This window comes from Trachypithecus francoisi, unplaced genomic scaffold, assembly GCF_009764315.1.
Source record: "Trachypithecus francoisi isolate TF-2019V2 unplaced genomic scaffold, Tfra_2.0 Lachesis_group6, whole genome shotgun sequence".
Lineage (NCBI taxonomy): Eukaryota > Metazoa > Chordata > Mammalia > Primates > Cercopithecidae > Trachypithecus > Trachypithecus francoisi.
The window spans coordinates 88,185,854-88,200,270 of NW_022681471.1; the positions used below are offsets into that span (position 1 = coordinate 88,185,854).

General features: G+C 51.2%; 1 protein-coding gene and 1 non-coding gene across 2 annotated transcripts; one reads left to right on the top strand and one right to left on the bottom strand.

Moving 5' to 3' along the window:
• Positions 1-6,375: 6,375 nt before the first annotated feature.
• On the bottom strand, positions 6,376-6,515 carry LOC117078718. The gene has a single exon (XR_004435133.1). It is a non-coding gene; the product is annotated as a U4 spliceosomal RNA (small nuclear RNA).
• Positions 6,516-8,193: 1,678 nt separating this feature from the next.
• WDR45 (WD repeat domain 45) lies at positions 8,194-14,200 on the top strand. Its single transcript, XM_033201789.1, is given in 14 exon segments — positions 8,194-8,591; positions 10,765-10,836; positions 10,965-11,039; positions 11,129-11,233; positions 12,114-12,128; positions 12,131-12,218; positions 12,339-12,432; position 12,826; positions 12,915-12,994; positions 13,107-13,315; positions 13,395-13,496; positions 13,583-13,728; positions 13,951-14,028; positions 14,031-14,200. Coding segments are annotated over 14 exon segments (1,152 nt in total). The 5' UTR covers positions 8,194-8,533; the 3' UTR covers positions 14,060-14,200.
• Positions 14,201-14,417: the final 217 nt, after the last annotated feature.

Consider the following 14,417-nt stretch of genomic DNA (forward strand, 5'->3'; position numbering starts at 1 on the left):
CGCCCTCCCAAAGTGCTGGGATTACAGGCGTGAGCCACCACGCCCGGCCTTTTCTTAGTTCTTTCTTGGGCATGCTCACAGCCCTATGCATGTACGTGCATATGGCATTCCAGATATCCAGCAATGTGTCAGAACTTTTCATAGACATCTCTTTCCCCAGCTTTTCCTTTCATGCTTTTTGGTCAGCTGCTTGTTTACTCCAGCTCTTATCACCATCTCAAGGAGCTATGATGTTAAACAACTGCCACTGATTTTTTATGTTTTTAAAAATTTTGAGACTGGGTCTCGCTCTGTTGCCCAGGCTGGAGTGCAGTGGTACAATCATGGCCCACTGAAGCCTCAACCTCCGGCTAAAATAATCTCAGCAATTGCTCAGTCTTCCCACCTTGGCCTCCCAAAGTGCTCAGATTACAGGCATGAGCCACCGCACCTGTCATTGAAATGCTTTTTCCTTTGACTTTCTGGAATCCTCTCTTGGTTCTACTCCTGCCTCACTGGCTTCTCCTATTCAGTCTCGCTAGTTCCTCCTGGTTCCCCTGAGCCCTTTATCTTAGCAATGTCCCAAGTGTTAGTCCTCTAACCTTTTCTTTATTTACATTCACTTGCTAGGTGATCTCTTTCATTTTAATTAATTTATTTATTTGATACAGAGTCTCGCTCTGTTGTCCAAGCTGGACTGCAGTGGCACAATCTCGACTCACTGCAACCTCCGCCTCCCGGGTTCAAGTGATTCTCCTGCCTCAGCCTTCCGAGTAGCTGGGATTACAGGCATGCGCCACCATGCCCAGCAAATTTTTTTTCTTTTTTTGAGACGGAGTTTTGCTCTTGTTGCCCAGGGTGGAGTGCAATGGCGTGGTATTGGCTCGCTGCAAACCTCTGCCTCCCGGGTTCAAGAGATTCTCATGCCTCAGCCTCCCAAGTAGCTGGGATTACAGGCATGCGCCACCATGCCCAGCTAATTCTGTATTTTAGTAGAGGCGGGGTTTCACCATGTTGTCCAGGCTGGTCTCGAATTCCTGACCTTAGGTGATCTGCCCGCCTTGGCCTCCCAAAGTGCTGGGATTACAGGCGTTAGCCACCATGCCCAGCCTTCTTTATCTTTAAAACAAACAAAACAAAACAAAACAAAACAAAAGTGTACTGAGGGCTCCTAAATTGCACTGAGAAAATAAAACTAGTCTGGGAGCGGTTCCTCATGCCTGTAATCCCAGCACTTTGGGAGGCAGAGACAGGAGGATCCAGACCCTGTCTCTAAAAAAGAAAAAAAAGAGGCTGGGCATGGTGGCTCACGCCTGTAATCCCAGCATTTTGGGAGGCCAAGGGGGGCAGATCATTTGAGGTCAGGAGTTCCAGACCAGCCTGGCCGACACAGTGAAACCCCGTCTCTACTAAAAATACAAAAACTAGCCCTGCTGTGGTGGTGCACGCCTGTAATCCTCATTACTTGGGGGCGCTGAGGCAGAAGAATTGCTTGAACCAGGAGATGGAGGCTGCAGTGGGCGGAGATCATGCCACTGCACTCCAGCCTGGGCGAAAGAGCAAGACTCCGCCTGGTTGGGGGAGGGGAGAAAAGACAAATAGCCCAAGGGCAGTCTGAGCTATGTAAACTATGCAAAATTATCAGTCTCAGAGAGAAAGGAGCATCTCAGCTCAGTCACATCCTCCACCCACCCACCCATGCCCAGGGGCAGTTGTTTAAAGAGATGTTGTTTGGCCAGGCACTGTGGTTCACGCCTGTAATCCAGCACTTTGGGAGGCAGAGACAGGAGGATCCAGACCCTGTCTCTAAAAAAGAAAAAAAGAGGCTGGGCATGGTGGCTCACGCCTGTAATCCCAGCATTTTGGAGGCCAAGGGGGGCAGATCATTTGAGGTCAGGAGTTCCAGACCAGCCTGGCCGACACAGTGAAACCCCGTCTCTACTAAAAATACAAAAACTAGCCCTGCTGTGGTGGTGCACGCCTGTAATCCTCATTACTTGGGGGCGCTGAGGCAGAAGAATTGCTTGAACCAGGAGATGGAGGCTGCAGTGGGCGGAGATCATGCCACTGCACTCCAGCCTGGGCGAAAGAGCAAGACTCCGCCTGGTTGGGGGAGGGGAGAAAAGACAAATAGCCCAAGGGCAGTCTGAGCTATGTAAACTATGCAAAATTTATCAGTCTCAGAGAGAAAGGAGCATCTCAGCTCAGTCACATCCTCCACCCACCCACCCATGCCCAGGGGCAGTTGTTTAAAGAGATGTTGTTTGGCCAGGCACTGTGGTTCACGCCTGTAATCCCAGCACTTTGGGAGGCCCAGGTGGGCATATCACTTGAGGTAAGGAATTCGAGACCAACCTGACCAACATGGTGAAACCCCATCTCTACTAAAAATACAAAAATTAGCCGGGCGTGATGGCACGCACCTGTAATCCCAGCTACTTAGGAGGCTGAGGCAGGAGAATCGCTTGAACCCAGGAAGCGGAGGTTGAAGTGAGCCGACCTGAGCAACAAGAGCGAAACTCCATCTCAAATAACCCTCTCTTGGGGTCTGGATCGGGACCCCTTTCTGGTAATAAAGGAGGGACACTAATATTAAAGCTGGCACAACTGGGTCTGAGCAGAGTAATTTTTACCTTACAGATTTGTGTTTTAGGTGTACACTTTCAGTTTACATTGGAAGCTGTCTCCCCAATAAAAAAAAAAAAAAAAAAATCATGTTTCGAGGAGATTTTCTCTGAGATATAGATACAATTAATTTGCACAAGTCTGGAATACCTAAATTTTCATCCAAGTTTCCACAGATTGGAATATTGTCCTTTTCATTTTATTTATGTATTTATGTTTAGCGACAGAGTCTCACTCTTTGTCACCTAGGCTTAAGTGCAATGGCCCCATCATGGCTCACTGCAGCCTCGGCCTCCTGGGCCCAAGCAATCCTCCCACCTGGACCTCCTGAGTAGCTGGGACTAGAGGCACACGCCATCACTCCCAGCTAACTTTTAAAATTATTTGTAGAGACAGGGTTTCACCATGTTTCCCAGGCTGTTCTCCAACTCCTGGGCTCAAGCAATCCGCTCACCCTCGGACTCCCAAAGTGCTGGGATTACAGGCATGAGCCACTGCACCCAGCCTCCTGATTCTTTTTATGCCAGGTAATCTTTGTTTGGATAACAGACATTGTCAATTTTACCTTTTTAGGAGCTGGGTCTTTTTTTATTCCTATCAATCTTTGTTATTCCTAAGGATCTTTTCCGGTCTTCTTTTATGATGTGTGAAGTGAGCCTGGAGCAATACTAAGTCTAGGGCTAGTTACTCCCCACAACTGAGACGAGATGTTCCTGTGTACTCTATGCCCTGTTGAATTATGAGTTTTCCACTCTAGTTGGTGGATGCAGGCACTATTTTCAAAAGCTCCATGTGAGCGTCAGGACCTGTTCCCTCCAATCCATTCGGATGGTTCTTTTCCTGGCCTTAGGTAGCTGCCTCATATGCATGTGTCGATAAGTACTCTGCTAAATACTGAGGGGCGACCCTCTGCAGATCTCTGCGATTCTCTGTGCTCTCTATCTGACATTCTGTCCTTTTAACTACAGCTGCCCATGTCTCTCTGGACCACCTCAACTTAGGGAGTCCACCAGGCGCTGCCTCAGTTTCCCCTTCCAGTGCCATAGCATGGAAGCTCTCCAGGCAGTGTGCTGGGACAGTTGTAGTGTTCACCTTGTTCCCATCTTTCAGGGATCACTGTCCTTTGGTGCCTGATGTCTAGTGTCTTAAAAATCATTGTTTTGGCTGGGCACAGTGGCTCACACCTAATCCCAACACTTTAGGAGGCTGAGGCGGGCAGAATACCTGAGGTCAGGAGTCCAAGACCCGCCTGGCCAACATGGTGAAACCCCATCTCTACTAATACAAAAATTAGCCGGGCATGGTGGCAAGGCGCCTATAACCCCAGCTACTCAGGAGGCTGAAGCAGGAGAATCACTTGAACCTGGGAGGCAGAGGTTGCAGTGAGCCGAGATCTTGCCATTGTGAGATTGTGCCTGGGCGACAAAGTGAGAGTCCGTCAAAAAAAAAAAGAAAGAAAATTATTGTTTCATGTATTTGGTTTTTTGTGGGGGGCAGAGTTGGTTGTTTCCTGTGAGAGGGCAAATTTGGTCCCTGTTATTCCACTTTGACACAGTGCATGACACCTTTTTTTCTTGTAGAGACAGGGACTTGCCCAGACTGGTCTCAAACTCCTAGCCTCAAGGAATCCTCCCACCTCAGCTTCCCAAAGTGCTGAGATTACAGGCATGAGCCACCATGCCCAGCCCATGATAACTTTCGACAGTGGGACCAACAGAATTTGCCAATGAAAATATAGGGGAATCAGCTGGACGTGGTGGCTCACGCCTGTAATCCCAGCACTTTGGGAGGTTGAGGCAGGTGGATCGCCTGAGGTCAGGAGTTCGAGACCAGCCTGATCAAGATGGTGAAACCCCATCTCTACTAAAAATACCAAAATTAGCTGGGTGTAGTGGTGGGAGCCTGTAATCCTAGCTACTTGAGAGGCTGAGGCAGGTGAATCGTTTGAACCCAGAAGGCAGAGGTTGCAATGAGCCGAGACCACGCCATTGCACTCCAGCCTAGGCAACAGAGCAAGGCTCCATCTCAAAAAAAAAAAGAAAGAAGAAAAGAAAGAAAAAAGAAAAAGAAAACATAGGGGAATTAAGCATGATATATCTGCTCTTTGACTCAAGTAACAAAATATATTTTTATTTTTATTCTTTTTTTTTTTTAGACGGAGCGTTGCTCTGTCACCCAGGCTGGAGTGCAGTGGTGCAATCTCAGCTCACTGCAACCTCCGCCTCCCGGGTTCAAGCGATTCTCCCACCTCAGCCTCCTGAGTAGCTGTGATTACAGGCACGCACCACCACACCCAGCTAATTTTTGTATTTTTAGTAGAGATGGGGTTTCACCGCGTTGGCCAGGCTGCTCTCAACTCCTGACCTCAAGTGATCCACCCGCCTCACCCACCCAAAGTGCTGGGATTACAGGCGTGAGCCACCATACCCGGCTACAAACTGCAATGTGTGTTGGTTGAGATAAAGGAGACAGTGGGGGAGCATCTGAGTAAGGGAAATAGGATAAATATCTGTTTGGATGGATAAGCAATATGCGACACCCACATGAACGTCAAACAGGTCACTGCAGTATGTTTGTGTCTGGTGTTCCAGAGAAAGGTCTAAGCTGAAGGCCTAGAGGATCTTCCAAATATCTGCAATAATGAAGGCTATGGGAGAAGAGGCAGTCACTTAGGAAGAGAGGATCAGACAGGATTATACCCAAGGATATTCTAATACTTGGAAGTTTGATACAAGTGGAGTAGCCAGAGATGGAGAAAAAAAAAAAAGAGAGGCCTGGCATGGTGGCTCATGCCTGTAATCCCAGCACTTTGGGAGGCCGAGACGGGTGGATCACGAGGTCAGGAGTTCCAGACCAGCCTGACCAACATGGTGAAACCCCATCCCTACTAAAAATACAGAATTAGCTGGGCGTGGTGGTGCGTGCCTATAATCCCAGCTACTCAGGAAGCTGAGGCAGGAGAATCGCTTGAATCCAGGAGGTGGAGGTTGCAGTGAGCCGAGATCGAGCCACTGCACTCCAGCCTGGGTGACAGAGTGAGACTCCGTCTCAAAAAAAAAAAGAATTCTGGGCGTGGTGGCACATGCCTGTAATTCCCAGCTACTCGGGAGGCTAAGGCAGGAGAATCACTTGAACCCAGGAAGCAGAGGTTGCAGTGAGCAGAGATCGTGCCACTGCACTCCAGCCTAGGTGACAGAGTGAGACTCCATCTTAAAAAAAAAAAAAGAAATAAAGAAAGAGAAAAACCAAGAGAGTGAGAGGAATTGTGGGTTTCACTAGAAAGTCACAGGAGAGGGCAGAGAATTGATGCTGGTTTGGCAAGATTATTATGCATCGGTGGTCTGGTTAAGAGCAGTCCCAAAAACATGGGAGTCACACACACCAAATTGAATTGAGTTGAATATGGTCTGGGATATGAGGAAGTGGAATCTGAAGAAAGCCAGATGACTGGCCTTGTTGAGCACAGTAGGGGAATCATGCCAAGGGGAGTATATAGGGCCAAAATTCACAAGTAAATATGTCCATGGGAATTAACAACACAATATCTGAAACAACCTAGGCAGCCATCAGTTGGGGAAGGGCTGAACAATGCTACATAATATCACGAACCAGTTAAAAAGATGTTCTTATATAATATATGAAGAAACAGAAGCATCAAAACAATACTTCAAAAAAAGTAAAGGATGGAGGGATTGCATCAATGTGAAACCCTGATGTATTAAAAGTATGAGATTTCTCTGTATTTTTTCATTTTTTTTTCTTTAATATTCAGTCTCCATAGACTGTCAAAAATTGCCAATGCCGACTATATTGCAAGTCTTCGGGGTGGGGTACTGGGAAAAGTTTCCAATTAGCAATAACCATACCTTGGCTAAACCTCATTGGCTATGATACTGCCACTGCAAAAAGCATATTTCTTTTTCTTTTTTTCAAGAATATTCTTTTTTTTTTTTTTTTTTTTTTTTTTTTTTTAGAGACAGGTTTCCCTCTGTTGCCCAGGCTGGAGTGCAGTGGTGTGATCTTGGCTCACTGCAACTTCTGCCTTCTGGGTTCCAACGATTCTCCTGCCTCAGCCTCCCAAGTAGCTGGGACTTACAGGCACGTGTCACCATGCCCGGCTAATTTTTTGTATTTTAGTAGAGAGGAGGTTTCACCATGTTGCCCAGGGTGGTCTCAAACCCCTGAGCTCAGGCAATCCACCTGCCTCGGCCTCCCAAAGTGCTGGTATTACAGGCATGCACCACCATGCCGGTCCTTTTTTTTTTTTTTTTGAGACGGGAGTTTCACTCTTGTCACCCAGGCTGGAGTGCAATGGCAGGATCTGGGCTCGCTGTAACCTGCCTCCTAGGTTCAAGCGATTCTCCTGCCTCAGACTCCCCAGTAGCTAGGATTACAGGCACGTGTCACCATGCCCGGCTAATTTTTTTTTTTTGAGACAGAGTCTCACTCTATTACCCAGGCTGGAGTGCAGTGGTGCGATCTTGGCTCACTGCAACCTCTGCCTCCCGGGTTCAAGTGATTCTCCTGCCTCAGCCTCCCGAGTAGCTGGGACTACAGGTGTGCACCACAATGCCTGGCTAATTTTTTGTATTTTAGTAGAGATGGGGTTTCACCATGCTGACAAGGCTGATCTTGAACTCCTAACTTCGTGATCTGCCTGCCTCGGCCTCCCAAAGTGCTGGGATTACAGGTGTGAGCCACCACGCCCAGCCTATTTATTATTTCTTAATGTAAAGTTTAATAAAAATCCTTCCAGCCGCGCGCAGTGGCTCACGCCTGTAATCCCAACACTTTGGGAGGCTGAGGCAGGCGGATCACCTGAGGTCGGGAGTTCGAGACCAGACTGATCAACATGGAGAAACGCCATCTCTACTAAAAATACAAAATTAGCTGGGCGTGGTGGCACATGCCTGTAATCCCAGCTACTTGGAGGCTGAGGCAGGAGAATCCCTTGAACCTGGGAGGCGGAGGTTGTGGTCAGCCGTGAGATCGCGCTAATTGCACTCCAGCCTGGGCCAAAAGAGCCAAACTCTGTCTCAAAAAAAAAAAAAAAAAAAAAAAAAATGCCTTCCAGTATGCATATAATTTGGGGCCTTTTTAAAAAAAAAAAAAAAAAAAAACCTTTATCGTAGGTAGGACCTCTTTTTTGTTTTTTCTTAACCCAAAGTATTAATACCTTTTACATCAAAAAGCTATTTTGTATTTTGTAAAAATAAAAGCAGAGGCCGGGCGTGGTGTCTCAAGCCCGTAATCCCAGCACTTTGGTAGGCCGAGGCGGGTGGATCACCTGAGGTCAGGAGTTCGAGACCAGCCTGACCAATATGGTGAAACCCCGTCTCTACCAAAAATACAAAAATTAGCTGGGCGTGGTGGCGCATGCCTGCAATCCCAGCTACTCCGGAGGCTGAGGCAGGATAACCGTTTGAACTCGGGAGGCGAAGGTTGCAATGAGCCGAGAACCCGAGTCTGTCTCAGAAAACAAAACTAAACAAAACACAAAAGACAAAACTCGGAGCTGGCGGGGCGGGGGCAGGGGGTGGGGAGAAAGAAAGCGAAATCTGTTCCTTGGCTTCCCGGAGCCAAGGTTTCACCACTTTCGAGGTCTCCAGGTCCGCTGCCGCCTGTAGCCCCGGCACCGCCCCTTTGGAAGCCTGGGAGGACTGTGTGTTGCGAACGGGGGCGGATACTCTCGGTCGCCGCGGAGGTCCACATCTTGTTCGCAGGGAAGGTTTACTCTCCCATCGTGGGTGACCGAGGGGCTGAGGGCTCAGCCGGTTTCGCTCTGCTGGGGGCAAGGCACGCTCTCTCTCCCCACCTTCCCGGTTCCTCAGACAGTCTCGGCCTTGAGGAACACCCTTCGCCTCCGGTCCCGCAGCCGACCTTCCTCCGCTCCCCACGCCCTCCCCGGAGGACCCCGCTGTCACTCGCGATGCTCCGAAGACCCGGGAACTGGGCGAGGAAGGCGGTGGCCGCCTTTTCCAGCTGGGGTGAGTCATTTCCTGCGACAGGCTCCCTCCCCCGGAAGTAGGGCCCGATGTAAACACCCAAGCCGGGCTCCAAGGCCCGGGAGGTCAGAAAACCGGGCCGCGGGCGGCACCGACAGCTGGGGCCCGGGGCAGGGACACGCGGAGGTCAGGCCGGTGAAGGCGGCAGGAAGCTGGAGCACGATCCCAGGGTTGGTTGCGGTCTGGGGGAGGCTGGGAGTCTTTCGAGTAGGGGTCTAAGGCAGAGGTCTTGAGTGGGTGCTGGCGTTGTAAGGAGCATGCTGGTCTTGGGAGAGGGGCGAGGCATCCCGGACACAGTTTGGGGTGTTGCGGGCGTTTGGAATGGAGGTGCAAAAAAGGGGTCTTGAAAGTTGGAGCTGTCTAGAGAATAACTCTAAGGCAGAGCTGTCCAAGGAAAGAACATGAGGCATTCCAGTGGAGGGTGTAACTGAAAGAAAGGAAGATTTGGGCTCTTGGAGGATGGGGAGGGAGTGTGTCTGGCCAGAGGTCTTGGGGAGTTGAGGGTTTGAAGGGAACTTGGGGACTCTATGGCAGTAATCTTAGTAGGGGACTGCGCAGGCATCTTAGGGGTTGAGGTTCTCGTAGGTAGGAGTTTTGGGTGGTTTGTTTTGGGCGGTTTGTTTTGGGCAAGCGTCTTAGAGGGTAAGGGTGCCCTGAGGCAGGGTCTTGGATAGGGGTCTAGAAGGGAATCTTAGGAGGATGGGTGGGGTTCCTGGGGTTGGGTCCAGGCCAGGTTATGTTGTAGTCAAGGTCAGAAGAACACAAGGAAGGAGATGTCCCGGGGTGGAAAATTTAAAGTGCTAGGGGGAATCCTAGGGTAGAATCCCCAGGGCATAAGCCAATCTAGGGAAGTGTCTAGGCTGGCCCTGATGGGTAGTTACCAAGGCCCTGATGGGTAGTTACCAAGGTAAGCATCCTGAAGGGGTTTGGGGAAGCTGGTGAGGGGAAAAGGTGTGAGAGGACTCTGGGGTGGTCGAATAGGTTGGGGCAGAGTCAGAAGGGTGGGAGCAGAGGAGTTCCTGGGGATGGCAGACCAAGCATAGCAGTCTTAGGGCCAAGTCAGGGAGGTACAAGTGGATCTCCTAGCCCACTTTTGTCTATTTATTGACAGAGTCCGGTGCTAGGTCGGGTGTGAAGATGAGAAATGGGTTGGGAGTGGTTCCAGGCCATGTCTGGCATTGGGATCAAGATTGTTTGGGGGTGGGGAAGACATCACGGGGGCACCCCCATCACATTATTTCCTGACAAGTCAGTGAGGGCCAGCATGTAAAAAGGAGGTGTGGGGTTCACGTCAGTGTGGGCCTGGAGCTTGCCAAACCTGAAAGAGGGAGGTTCCTGGCCACGCTGTTTGGGATCTTGGGAGCTTAGAGCAGAGACCCTGAGACTCTCTCTGTTTTTTTTTTTTTTTTTTTTTTTTTTTTTTTTTTTTTTTTTTTGCGGAGTCTCGCTCTGTCGCCCAGGCTGGAGTGCAGTGGCCAGATCTCAGCTCACTGCAAGCTCCGCCTCCCGGGTTTACGCCATTCTCCTGCCTCAGCCTCCCGAGTAGCTGGGACTACAGGCACCCGCCACGTCGCCCGGCTAGTTTTTGTATTTTTAGTAGAGACGGGGTTTCACCGTGTTAGCCAGGATGGTCTCGATCTCCTGACCTCGTGATCCGCCCGTCTCGGCCTCCCAAAGTGCTGGGATTACAGGCTTGAGCCACCGCGCCCGGCCGACTCTCTCTGTTTTTATCTTTTTTTTTTTTCCCCGAGACGGAGTCTTGCTCTGTCACCCAAGCTGGAATGCAATAACTCGATTTCGGTTCACTGCAACCTCTGCCTCCTGGGTTCAAGTGATTCTCCTGTCTCAGCCTCCTGAGTAGCTGGGACTATAGGTGTGCCCTACACCTGGCTAATTTTTTATTTTTACTAGAGACGGATTTCACCATGTTGGCCAGGCTGATCTCAAACTCCTGACCTCAGGTGATCCACCTGCCTCGGCCTCCCAAAGTGCTGGGATTACAGGCATGAGCCACCACACCCAGCCTGTTTTTACCTTTTTTGCAGTCGCTCCAGAGTCAGTAGTTAGCAGAGTGGGAGGAGGAGGAAATCAGGTGAGGCAGAACTTGGAGGGGAGACTCCAGGACTCTTCTCATCTTTATCCCATTTGTATCCAGGGGAACAATCCTGGACCATGACTCAACAGCCACTTCGAGGAGTGACCAGCCTGCGTTTCAACCAAGACCAAAGTGAGAGAGGCTTGGGCCTGTACCCTTGTGGGAGGAGCAAGGGAAAGAGGGGGCAGAAGTGGGCCATGGGCCCCCAGCTTCCTACCTGGGCATTCTTTAAGGCAGTCTGGATTCTTTCCATCCCCCAGGCTGCTTTTGTTGCGCCATGGAGACAGGTGTGCGCATCTACAACGTGGAGCCCTTGATGGAGAAGGGGCATCTGGGTGAGCTGTTGGCAGGGGAGGGGCAATGGGCAGAAGACCTGGGCTGGGCATTGGTTCCTACCTCCACTGACACCCTGGTCCCTGTCCAGACCACGAGCAAGTGGGCAGCATGGGCTTGGTGGAGATGCTGCACCGCTCCAACCTTCTGGCCTTGGTGGGCGGTGGTAGTAGCCCTAAGTTCTCAGAGATCTCAGGTAAGTGCCCTCATCCTGCCCTTTGGCCTAGATTTCTCAGATTCCTGGCCTCCCACAGGCACCCCAAGGTACTGGCAGATGAAGATGTCAGAGTACTTCAGAGTCACACAGTGAGGAGGCCTACAGCTTGGAAGTCATGGATCTTATAGCTTGAGAAGCTTGGTGCTTTGTTTTCATTTTAAAAATGCTGATTGAGTGCCTCTGTGTGCCATGCCCTAGAGCACTTACTGTGAGCCTGGGACTGCCCTAAGCACTTTACGTATATTAACTCATTTAATCCTCACAGTAACTCTATGGGGTAGAGTTATCCCATTTTACCGATGAGGAAACTGAGGCCCAGTGCAGTTAAGTGACTCATCCAAGGTCACACAAGCAATAGGTTTTAAAATCTTGGAGCCGTCTCCCAATACCCACTTGGCTTGAGCCTCAAGTGCCATCTTGCTTTAAGGATTTTTCTTGCTGATCCCATCTGGACAGGGCAGGAGTCACCCTAGGTGAGTCACAGAGCCCTAGGATTCCTCACGGAAATCTCCAGGGTGCATGGACTAGGACCCTGGAGGCAGAAATAGTTACCCAGGGGAAGTTACAGGCCTGAGTGTGAGTCCCTGTTTGGTTGCTGATGGGCTTTGAGGTCCTTGGCCAGCACTCAACCACTTTGAACCTCAGTTTCCTCATCTGTAGATGAGTGTAACAGTCTAGAACACTCCTCTCAGGGATCATGTCCACAAGTGCTCATACTGTGTGAGGATCTCACTGGGTGTTTATTGAAAGGCTAAGTAAGTAGGTTGAGGTCCCTGGGAAGCAGGGGTGGATCCTGTGTCACCAGGGCTGCCCCTTACCCTAAACCTTGGCCCCGACAACCCACCCACCTGCCCAGCAGTGCTGATCTGGGACGATGCCGGGAGGGCAAGGACTCCAAGGAGAAGCTGGTGCTGGAGTTCACCTTCACCAAGCCAGTGCTTTCTGTGCGCATGCGCCATGACAAGTGAGCCTGAGGAGGACGGGGGTGGGAGGTAGGAGGTCCCCACAGCAAGTGAGAGGGATAGTCCTCCCTGGGCATCCTGCCGCCCCCTCACGGCCATCCTGTGTTGTGTGATACCCACAGGATCGTGATCGTGCTGAAGAACCGCATCTATGTGTACTCCTTCCCTGACAATCCCCGAAAGCTGTTTGAGTTTGATACCCGGGACAACCCAAGGGTGAGAGGGCTCAGATACACAGGTGTAAGGACATGAAACAGTGGATGGGACAGAGGGGCAGAGATGAGGAAAGAAAGGAAGGGGCACACACACACAGAGAAATGGGGAAAGAGGCAGGGAGATGCTCACACTCACAGCCTCTCCATCTTTCCAGCCCTCAGCCAGTTCTCCCCACCTGCGGCCCTGCCTCACCCCTGGGTGCCCCAGTGGCAGAGCAGAAACACCTCATGAGGACATGGGTGGGTGTGTCAGGGATCCCTGAGCCTCCTGGGGCTGTTATAGCAGCTTACTAGATTCCACAGCTGCAGAGCAAGGAATGGAATCTGCCTAGCTGGCAGGGCGTGCAGCTGAGGTGAGCTCCCTCAGGTTCTTTGGGTTAAGCTTATCATGGAGGGTTGAAGTCTGGTCCTCATCCAGCTCTGTCCATTCTGAGATGCTGCCTCCTCTTCAGCAGCCCACCCACCCTCATATTCACACCCTAGGGCTCTGTGACCTCTGCCCCAGCCTGGAGAAGCAACTGTTAGTGTTCCCGGGACACAAGTGTGGGAGTCTGCAACTTGTGGTGAGCCATCCAGTGGACAAGGGTGGGAAGGTTGGTGGACTGGCTTTCCTTGTGGACTCTTGGCCCTTCCCTCCATACCATCCCAACCTCAGACTCCTCCCTCCTACCCCAGGACCTGGCGAGCACAAAGCCTGGCACCTCGTCTGCTCCATTCACCATCAATGCACATCAGAGTGACATAGCCTGTGTGTCTCTAAACCAGCCAGGCACTGTAGTGGCCTCAGCCTCCCAGAAGGGTACCCTTATTCGCCTCTTTGACACACAATCCAAGGAGAAACTGGTGGAGCTGCGCCGAGGCACTGACCCTGCCACCCTCTACTGGTGAGCACAGGGTATGCATGGTGGGCTGGTGACCCCATACCACATGACATGTGGGCATCACTGCTGATCTGTCTTCCAGCATTAACTTCAGTCACGACTCCTCCTTCCTCTGCGCTTCCAGTGATAAGGGCACCGTCCATATCTTTGCTCTCAAGGATACCCGCCTCAACCGCCGCTCCGCGTGAGTACCCCCTCCCCACCCTACCCTGTCCCTCCCTGTCCCCCTGCCCGTTTACCATACCTGGGCTTAGCCAGTGCTGCCTGCAGGCTGGCTCGCGTGGGCAAGGTGGGGCCTATGATTGGGCAGTACGTGGACTCTCAGTGGAGCCTGGCGAGCTTCACTGTGCCTGCTGAGTCAGCTTGCATCTGCGCCTTCGGTCGCAATACTTCCAAGAACGTCAACTCTGTCATTGGTGAGTGGGAACAGCCCCTGGTTGGGGGTACTGCATGGGGCAGAGGCCTGCAGGTTGGACCTGAAAGAATTTTAGGGCCACGTGAGGCTCAGCTTCATCTTCAGTAAAGGGGACAGCACTGGGCAAAGGCCTGGAGGCAGACCCTAGGTCCTGAGATGCCTGAGAGGATTGGAACCTGTGTCTGTGGCAGCCTCTGACCTTTTACCACTCCCCCTCCCCCAGCCATCTGCGTAGATGGGACCTTCCACAAATATGTCTTCACTCCTGATGGAAACTGCAACAGAGAGGCTTTCGACGTGTACCTGACATCTGTGATGATGATGACTTTTAAGGACCCTGGGGGCTGTGCTAGGGACCTGCAGTGGCAGATTGCAGAGCTGAGCCTTGGCAGTGGGGCGTGCTTGGAAGCCACCAGCCAGCAAGCATTAATGGGGCCGTGCCCACTTTCCACTCAGCAGAGCTATGTCTAAATAAAGAGCTCACTTCCCCCACACTTCTTGATGACTGTGTGCCCCAAGGGCTAGGCCAGAGACCAGGAAGGCAGCGACCCCTTGGATCCCTAACTTGGAGGAAATTGCCAGGGACCCAGAGGGAGTGCCCTAATCCAACCTGGGGATTTTTTAAAAGCTTCCTAGGAAGAGATGATTTCCAATGTGATGAATACGAATAAAAGGCCCTTAATGGCATTT